Here is a 9,825-nt window from a genome sequence, read left to right as displayed (position 1 = left end):
AACCCTCATTTAAGGTTGCCTCCAAGTTGATACCCTGTTAAGAATGATATGGTAAAAGGGAACTGTTCATTATCAGTGCCATTGAAGGTAATAAGTCAGTTTATAATAAACTTCAACTGCATGTTTTCGTTGAGTGGTATCAAGACCAGCAAACCTCCCTGAATTTAACTCATGGGCAAAATATAGTACAAAATATTACTTAAAACCTTCTCAATGTTTATAAACTATTCACTAGGACTACTGAGTTCGATTCCATACAACATTGAACAAGAAGGTTCATGTGAACTGTATATTGCAAATATACCAGCCAGACCACCCAGGGACTCTGTATAATGTAGCTATTACATTTCTTACATATGAAACAAGTGTGTTGTAGTCTCTTTTTAAGGCAAGGTGTTAACACCCATTTATAACAGTGGGGGGCAGCCCCCACCCCACCATCCTAGGGATCATTTGGCAATGTCTGGATACACTTGGTGGGAATGGTGTGCTACTGACATCAGGTGGGTAGAGGCCTGTGATGCACAGGACAGCCCCCCAAACAGAATTATCTGGTCCAAAATTTTAACAGTGCTGATGTTAAAAGCTGACAAATACAAACTGGCTTGTATCTAAACAGTTGATATTAAATACAACCTAATTCTGCCAAAGTATGCGTAATTTAAAAGAAAACGGTGTGTTCTTCAATTTGACACTTAAAAACCCCTCTTTTAAGTGACTGGAAAAAATTCAACAATTAAATGTTAGTTCATGTCTTTTATTAACCCATATGTAATTACTTGTCTTCGGGTTTGTTGAAGCAGTAGGTCAGACAACATTTGCCACAGTAATGTCTGTCAAAGTGGCTAGCCATAAAAACTCCAGCACCACATTCATCCGAAGGGCACTCCCGACGAAGGCGACTGATTTTGCCATTCTCATCCACCTAAAAAGTACAAACCTGCTGTTAAGGTAATTTTACAACATATTCTGAAGTCTAAGTTAAGGGACTCAAAATATTCCAACCTCATTAAAGTTCACTCTTTAAAGTTCAGCCTTGTAAGTGATGGACAGATGTTATGACCTAAACCCAGATCTGACTTCAAAATCAGAACTTTAATTTGGAACAAGCAGCTTAAAGTGAACCCCACCATATGAAGCTTGTTCAAATACCAAAGAGGAAAGAAAACTTTTAAAGAGTTTGATACCACAAAACAAATGAACATATGGGAAGGGGGAAAAGAAAAAAAGAGGGAAGCAAACCCTGAGACTCATTAACTATAGCAAATCAACAGGAGTGATGGTAGGAGATGGGCTAAATGGGTGATGGGCATTAAGAAAGGTACTTATTTAAGATGAACAGTACTGGGTGTTATATGTAAGTGACGAAGCACTAAATCCCACTCTTGAAACCAGTATTACACGTTAACTAATTAGATTTTAAATAAAAATTTGAAACAGTTTGCAATGCAAACAAAATTTGTTAATCTACAAATAGATTCTTATTTTTACTAAGTTGGCTCACCTTATAGTATTTCAGGACGGCCAGTTTAACCTTCTTTCTCTTATGCTTATTCTTCTTGGGAGTGGTGTAAGACTTCTTCTTCCTTTTCTTAGCACCACCACGAAGTCTCAACACAAGATGAAGCGTAGACTCCTGTTAACGAGAGAGTATGAAACGGGCTTTACAGTGATTGCATAATGTTCACATTCCACCATCATCATCTAACTGGATGGCTAAGAAGCACACAATACCACAAAACAGGAACTTGTGGAGGAAAAATTAACTACTTGTTTATATAGAGATCAAAGAAGACATTACACCATGGGATGCAATCCACAAAATCCAGAATGTGAGAAACTATAGCAGTGCTTCTGAAATGTTAACGCAGGGGTCACATAGGAACCTACTGCTAATCTAATGCTATTCTCCTCACTTTTGTGTGGTCAAAACTTACAAAATAAGATTTACATTTAATGGACTGTTCTGGAAAAGTGCGGAGCTTCCTCAAAAAATTAACAATAGAACTCCCCTTTGACCCAGTTATAGCACTGCTAGGAATTTACCCAATGGATACAGAAATGCATTAGGGGTACAGGTACCCAAATGTTCATAGCAGCAGTTTCAACTACAGCCAAATCATGTAAAGAGCCTAAATGCCCATCAACTGAAGAATGGATCAAGATGTGGTTTATATATACAATGGACTACTGCATGGCAAAGAGAAAGAATGAAATGAAATCTGGTCATTTGTAGCAACGTGGATGGAACTCGAGGGTATGATGCTAAGGGAAGGAAGTCAGGCAGAGAAAGACAGATACCATATGTTTTCACTCATATGTGGATCAGGAGAAACTTAGCAGAAGACTGGAGGGGAAGGGTAAAAAATAGTTGAGAGAAAGGTAGGCAAACCATATGATAGTCTGAAATACTGAAAACAAACAAGGTAGATGGGGGTGGGGGAGAGGGGAAAATGGGTGATGGGCATGAGGGGGGCACTTACTGGGATGGGCACTGGGCCATTACATAGAAACCAACTAGACAATAAACTAGATTATAAAAAAAAAAAAAAAAGACTGCTATGTCCTCCAGACCTTTTGAATGTTGTAGTCAGACAAAGTACGGCCATCTTCCAGTTGCTTGCCAGCAAAGATCAATCTCTGCTGATCAGGAGGAATGCCTAATAAAACAGAGTAAGTCACATAAGAAGCATATCTGCTTAAGATTTATAAATAATCCTTGAGAGTACTAATAGGAGTCATTCTATGTGAGGCACAGTTTTAAATGCTTGCATAACCAAACTCATTCAATCCTAATGACATTACATGTCAGTAATAATATCCTCATTTTACAGCTAAAGAAATGCAGAAAGAATTAAATAGCTGGCCCAAATTCACATATGTGAAGTGCAACCCTTTTTGGTTCCATGCTCATAAACATTTGTTTATTCTATTTGAAAAGCATTTGACTTTGTCAGTTCGACCTCTTCCCACCCCAACCCCCCCAGGTATGTCTATTAAGTAGACCAGCGCTAGTACAGGTTAATTTCTCTGAAATGGACACAGTATTACTTGCCTTCCTTATCTTGAATCTTGGCCTTCACATTTTCTATTGTATCTGAGGGTTCGACCTAGGAATTTAAAAATGCAAATATATTGATAACAATAGGAAGCTAGAATAAATGCCCACTTTAATTTTTTCAATGTTTATTTTTTGAAAGGATGAGAGAGACAATGCGAGCGGGGAAGGAGTAGAGAGAGGGAGACACGGAGTCCAAAGCAGGCTCCAGGCTCTGAGCGGTCAGCAAAGAGCCCCATGCCAGGACCGAGCCCGTGAACCATAAGATTATGACCTAAGTCGAGATCAGAAGCTTAACTGGGCCACGCAGGCGCCTCTCACCCAATTCAGCTTTAAAGTTATCCCAGAACCATGCCGGTGGAGGCAGAATCCTACCCAACAGAGCTGACCACTTGCCCAGGGTGCAGGCAACCCCCCTCCCCCAGGACTGGCGGCGGCGGCTGGGCCACACGTGCTCGCCTCCACCCGTGGGAGCGTCTCCTTCCCCACCGCAGGAGCTCTGCTCTGGCTACTTGACCAGAACCACTGAAGACCACTGAAGAAATGAGAGCCCACATTTTAGATATCTCAAGCCAGCCCTAGGCCCCTACTCAGCAAAACCTCAATTCAGGGCCAGTTTTCGGAACCCAGACTCCTAAATACATTCTACTCCAGAAAGCGGCACGGGTCCGAAACTCCACTTCGGGCCCACATTCAGGCCTTGACTTCCTCACGCCACTTGACCATACCTCAAGAGTGATGGTCTTCCCTGTAAGAGTTTTCACGAAAATCTGCATCTTGGCGGCGGTTCCACCTGAAGGTGAGCAAAAAAAATGAGAACTCAGACCTGGAGACACATGAGAGAGCACCCGATAGGCCGCTGGACGAAGACAGGCCCAAGAGCACACACTCACCGCAGATGGCGGATCGGAAAGGAAAGATACGCGCCGGCCCACGGGGTTTCCCGGCACCCCCGCCAGAGGCCCCACCTCGTAGGTGACCACACCAAATGCCGGACTGCTGTCACCGAGGCTGTCTAACCACATGCCAGACTACGAAGCGAACCTCATTTCTCCTCTCTAGCTTGAACTTATTTCTCACTTTACCCTCTCAGAATGCTCTCGAAATAGTAGATTTAAACAAATAAAAATCGCTTTAAAGAGCTTTTCTCATACAAGCCACGTGGCTCGTAGGGTCTTCTAAATGGGGGCCTCATTGAGGAAATGGGAGGAAATGAAAGTGTCTTCTGGGAATTGTAGTTTTATACTGCTTTCTCCTAGTTTGGACTACTTGTCCCAAAATGCAATTCCACACTTGCAGTTCCTTAGTTACTGTCTCCAAGCACTGGAGTCAGTGTTTGGAGAAAAGGAATAAGGTGAGGAGGGAGCAAGGCTGAGGCGGAGTACAGCTTTCAGGGAAGGTGGGAACGGGTCGGAAATGACTAGAGGAAAAGTTAAGAGGCTGGAGAAGAGTTGGGGAACTAAGGTATCGTTCACTCACATACTCAGGCGGTAAGAGGCAGAGGATCAGCGACCAGGTATCAGATGATTTGGCCTCCAGGGAAAGGGAATTCCTGCGGCCTGCTCCAGGCTGACCTTAAGATATATAAAATCTTCGGTTCATCTTTTTCTGTCCTGTAGCCCCTCCTCGTCTTCAATCCCCCAAACTGCCCCAGTCTGAGTAAGGTTCTGGGCGTTGTGTAGGTGTAGGACTGCTTGGTGTGAAACAGTGACATGTTGAAAATTTCAGGAGTTTTCCAATTTTAAAATGAAGTCATATGGGAAAGAAACCTGCAGAATGTTTATTTGGTTGTAGAATTTCCAAGTTGGAACATTTCACTTGTGAAGGTACCAAGAGGAAGGTTTTGGAGTATGTGTAGGGTTCTCTCCTACCACAGCCGGCCAATTAGGAGCAAGTTACAGCTTCCTCTGGCCTTTCATCACTGTGCAAACCACGGAATCCTTTCTAATGTAACTTCCTAATGTCTTCTCTGTTTATCTCTCTATGCCCTTTCCTCTGCATCCCCATCCTCAACCCCAAATTCAGGACGTCCTTAATTTTCTCCTGGAAGAGTTAATCTAACTTATTCTTTTTCTTTCTTTCTTTTTTTTTAAATATGTATTTATTTTAGAGAGAGAGAGTGAGACAGAGCACGAGTGGGGGAGGGGCAGAGAGCGAGAGGGAGACAGAGTCTGAAGCAGGTTCCAGGCTTTGAGCTGTCAGCATAGTTTGGGGCTCAAACCCAGGAACCATGGGATAATGAACTGAACTAAAGTCGGACACCCAACCAACTGAGCCACCCAGGCTCCGGGAGTTAATCTAACTTCTAACCTGCCTTCGGTCTTTCTCCTTTTCTAACCAACCCTCACTTTTGACCCAAAAACATTCTAAAAAGTAAACATAATTATGTCATTACTCTATTTCACCTTCAGGATAAAATCCAAGTTCTTTAGTATGATATTCATGCTCTGCCTTCCTTATAGCCTCATCTATCAAACCCATTACATGCTTTACACTGTAAATGACTGCGCGAATTGAGGTAACTGGCTTAAGCTTTCTCATGCTTTGGTACCTCTAAAAAATCCATTTCTTCTTCCTGGAACATTCTTTGTCCCATATTCTGCCAGGTAGTACCTGTCTTTACAACAAAACTTCAAACAGTTGTTTATACTCATTGTTTCCAGTTTTCCCCTTCCATTAACTGAATCTACTACCAAGATTTTGTCCCTACCAAACAATGAAATAGCTCTTGTGGTCACTAATAACCCCCATATTGCTAAATTTACTGGTCATTTAATATTATTTGATCAAGTCAACATTTGACACAGTTGATTACTCCCTCCCTCTTTGAAACAACTTTTTTCCCCTGACTTCCAGGAAGCACCTCTCACTTCTTCCCTTGATGCTCTTTTCCAGGCTCTCTTTGTTGCTTCCTCTCAATCTACTAGACCTCTAAACTTTGGAGAGCTTCCAAGCCCCAGTCCTCAGACCTCTGCTTTGTTGACATTTCCCAGGTCATTTTCATTTTGTCTCATAACTTTTAAATACTATTTGAATGTACATGACTGATAAACTTGTCTCTCACTCAGACCACTCATCTGAACTCCACCTTTGCATATCCAGCCGTCTATTCAACACCTCTCATAGGCAAGCCCAAACTCCTGATCTCATGAAATTGCTCTTCTCATCTTCATAAATGACAATTCCCATCTTCTCATCACTAAACTCAAAAACTTTATGGTCATCCTTGACTGCTCTCTCATTCCCTATACATATGAACAGAATCTTCTTGGCTTTATTTTCAATATACAGAACCTTCTCATCATGTCTACTGTTACTACCCTGATTCAAGCCACTCTTAACTTTTGCCCAGATTATTGCAGTTGCCTCCTAACAGTTCTTCCAGCTTTGATCCTTGTCTTCACAGCAGCAGGAAGAATTCTTTGAGAATGTATGTTAGGGGTCACTCTTCTGCTCACAGCCCTCCAGTGGCTTCCCATCTCATTCAGAGTTAAGCCTAAGTTCCTATAAGAGAGGATGTTGCTCCAGCCATGGAACAACAAGGCCATAATCCAGCTCATTGTATCTCTTGCCAAGTCTGCCTAGTGGAAGTGGCACCTTTTTCTAACCTGCACAAAGGTGCCACATGGGCTGGGAGTGGTCCTGCCTTCAAGGCCTTATATTCTACAGCTCCCCCTCTGACCTTACCTTTTCTGCCCATTTCCCATTCTCTTCTAGCCCCACTGGCCTTCTTGCTGTTTGTCACACATCCTGTCCTGCTTTGAAGCCTTTGGACTTGCTGCTTTGTCTGCATCAACCACTCTTCGCCCCAGAATCTTCAAAGTACTTTTCAGAGTTCTAAAATGTTCCCTTACCAGTGAGGGCTTTCCTCTTTCCCCACTTCATGCCTTGTATAAAATAGCACCCTCCCACTTTCCTTTCTAGTCCCCATTCCTTGTTTTATTTATTTATACAACTTACTCCCATGTGTCATCTGTATTTTGTGTGTTGTCTGTCTCTCTGTTTGAATGTAACCTCCAGGAGGTTAAGGACTTTGTTTTGTTTGATGCTGTATCTCTAGTGTCTAGAACAGTGGCAGAAACAGTAGTTAACCCCGTGCCCCCCCAAACATTTGTTGAATAAATAAATGCAGCACAACATAAACATTGCACTAGGTACTATTTCATTACATGTTTTTCCTGATGTTTCCCTGCCATTTCCCACAGACTAGTGAGGTACAACGTGCATCGTGTCCGCCTCTGTCACAGTGCCCTCTCTGCTCTGTAGTAATGGCTCATTTAACTAGACCCAGTAGATTTGACTGAGAACCTTTGTCACTTGTTTTCTCTGTATTCCTGTGTGTGTAATAGGAATGAATGAGTGAAAGGTAATCTGAGTTGGTTTATGTGACTCAGGCATTTGTAGATTCTGAGGAACAGTCAGTTTAGCTGTATTCTAGTTTGAGGGCATGACATGTCATGTCTTCTGACCAGACCAGATTATTGCTCCACGATTATGGATTAGTAAGCTTTTTTTTTTTTAAAGTACATATTCTGCTAGAAACTACTATGCAGTGGAATGCATGTAGGTAGGTAAGGATATTGGGGAATGAGAACGTTTTAGTTCCTGCCTACTGGGAGAGATAGAGACTATAAGCAGAAAGTCTATTACAGAGTGGGTGAGTGATAACACCATGATAGAGGAAGCTCATAGTACATGGGAGAATGTAGAACTTGACCAAGTTTAAGGGAATTCAGGGAAGCTTTCCTAGAGCTGTAGAAACTGAAATCTGAAAAACAACTAAAAGCCAAGTGAATGAGAGTGATAGTGTGAGTGTATCTCGGTGGGGGCAAGGCGTGGTAAGGATGGAGACAGGGAATACAGAAATGGGGAGAGACCCTCAGGCAAGAGAGCAAGTTCAGGGGAGTGGGATTGGGGTTAAGGGAAGGACAGGAGCATGAAAAGGCTTGATATGGACAGGGAGAAAGGCGTACCTGGTTCCTATAGGGCATATAGGCTAGGTAAAGGAACGTGGGTTTTATCCTAAGAATAATAGGAAGCCACTCATGTTCCGATGTAACTACCCAGTCCCCAGTGGTCACATCCAATCCTTTCTCCTTTGACTATTATCTTTTACTGTCTGAAATTACATTGTTTGTTTATAGTCTGTTTCTACTGCTAGATTGTAAGCTCCAAGGAGCCAGGAATTTTATCTTGTTTATTACTGGATCTCTAGCTATAAAACAATGCTGGCACTTAGTAAACACTCAGTAAATATTGACTGAATGAATGAATAAGGAAATAGTTTCTCACTTGGGAAAATTGTTAATCCACTTATCGGTTATTACCTTGTTGGAACTACTTTATGCTTATTTACAAATTGGTTTTTCATCACCCAGTTCATCAACCTAAAGATAAATTAGATTTTTTTTAACTTTGAAATTATTTTGATGTCTCCCACTCCTGTATATGACCTGTGAGAAGGATTTAATGGGCCATATATGTTATTTCAGATAACTGGATATCAATTCTATTGCTAAAACATGGTAAAATTGATTTAGACATTTATTCATCACAATGTATTCATCACAATCATTAGAAGTCATATTTTTGGAAGCTATCAACATGGAAAAGTGCTTTTAATATTAATGAAAAACAAGAGGATACAAAGCTGAATATAGAGAGTCATACTAATTTTTATAATTAGAAAAGCTGGAAGGAAATATACCAAAATATGCCATTATGTTTGGGTGAGGGATTCTGGGTGATTGTTGGTTTTTCATTTTCTTTTGTTCATATTTTCCAAATTTTATATCTGAATATACATGAGTGAGGGAGAAATTGGGAAGAGTTAGAGATTTTTGAGCAAGTTCTGGGTTCTGTTTAATGTTAATGTGAATACTTTTCAAGAACCAACTTCTGTATCTAACTCTAACTGGATAATGATTTTTTTTATGTTTGCTTTTGAGAGAGAGAGAGAGAGAATGCAAGCAGAGGAGGGGCAAGGAGAGAGAGAGACACAGAATCAGAAGCGGGCTTTGGGCTCTGAGCTGTCAGCATAGAGCCCTATGCAGGGCTTGAACCCATGAACTGTGAAATCATGACCTGAGCAGAAGTTGGACACTTAACCAACTGAGCCACCCAGGTGCCCTTTGATTCTACTAAAAAAGCGATGGAATGTAGCTGCTTGAAACTGTACCCAGAAAAAAAAAGTTTGTTATTCTTGGTATCACTGATGGATGGATTTTACCAGAAGTTCTAACTTCTTACTTTTAGTTAGTACATTTGTATTAAAGACAAAGTTATGATAAAGTTTATCATAAAATAAAGTCATGAGTTAATTGTAGCTATCATGACTATGCCTGGGTGAACTAAGCACATGTGTAGAGAAGGATTTGACCTTGTTTGTATCATGAGGAGGCTTCCAAATTAGTTTTTCCCACGTGAAACAAACAAAATGGTAAAACTTCTGTTAGAAACATTGAAGTAAACATGATATGTAGGCTTGGTTACTAAGGAAAGAGGTCTTTATTGACTGGTGTTTGGTATTTCTATTCCAGAGGTATAGAATTTGATAGTAGAAAAGATGAGACATTTTAATTCATGAAAAATACATTTTAGACCAGATTTAATTTTTCATAAATTTATTAGAAATGGATTAATTTATTTTAAGCTTCAGATTAATTGTTGGCCTCTTTTTCTTTCAGGCTTACCAAAGCTTTGGCTTTGTTATAAAAGCAAGTCAAGACTTAAATGTTCTCTGGTGAACAAGTGTGCATATTGTGACA

At 40.9% G+C, this 9,825-nt stretch overlaps 1 protein-coding gene across 1 annotated transcript; it reads right to left on the bottom strand.

The window, feature by feature from the left end:
- Window positions 1–741: 741 nt before the first annotated feature.
- RPS27A (ribosomal protein S27a) lies at window positions 742–3,992 on the bottom strand. Its single transcript, XM_029937377.1, has 6 exons — window positions 3,952–3,992; window positions 3,787–3,851; window positions 3,056–3,110; window positions 2,575–2,660; window positions 1,505–1,636; window positions 742–925 (listed from the first exon to the last, which is right to left on the bottom strand). The coding sequence occupies exons 2-6, from the start codon at window positions 3,832–3,834 to the stop codon at window positions 776–778; spliced, it is 471 nt and encodes a 156-aa protein (XP_029793237.1). The 5' UTR covers window positions 3,835–3,851; window positions 3,952–3,992; the 3' UTR covers window positions 742–775.
- Between the last annotated feature and the right edge of the window lie 5,833 nt (window positions 3,993–9,825).

Source organism: Suricata suricatta, chromosome 4, assembly GCF_006229205.1.
Source record: "Suricata suricatta isolate VVHF042 chromosome 4, meerkat_22Aug2017_6uvM2_HiC, whole genome shotgun sequence".
Lineage (NCBI taxonomy): Eukaryota > Metazoa > Chordata > Mammalia > Carnivora > Herpestidae > Suricata > Suricata suricatta.
This window is presented reverse-complemented; position numbering and strand designations above follow the sequence as displayed.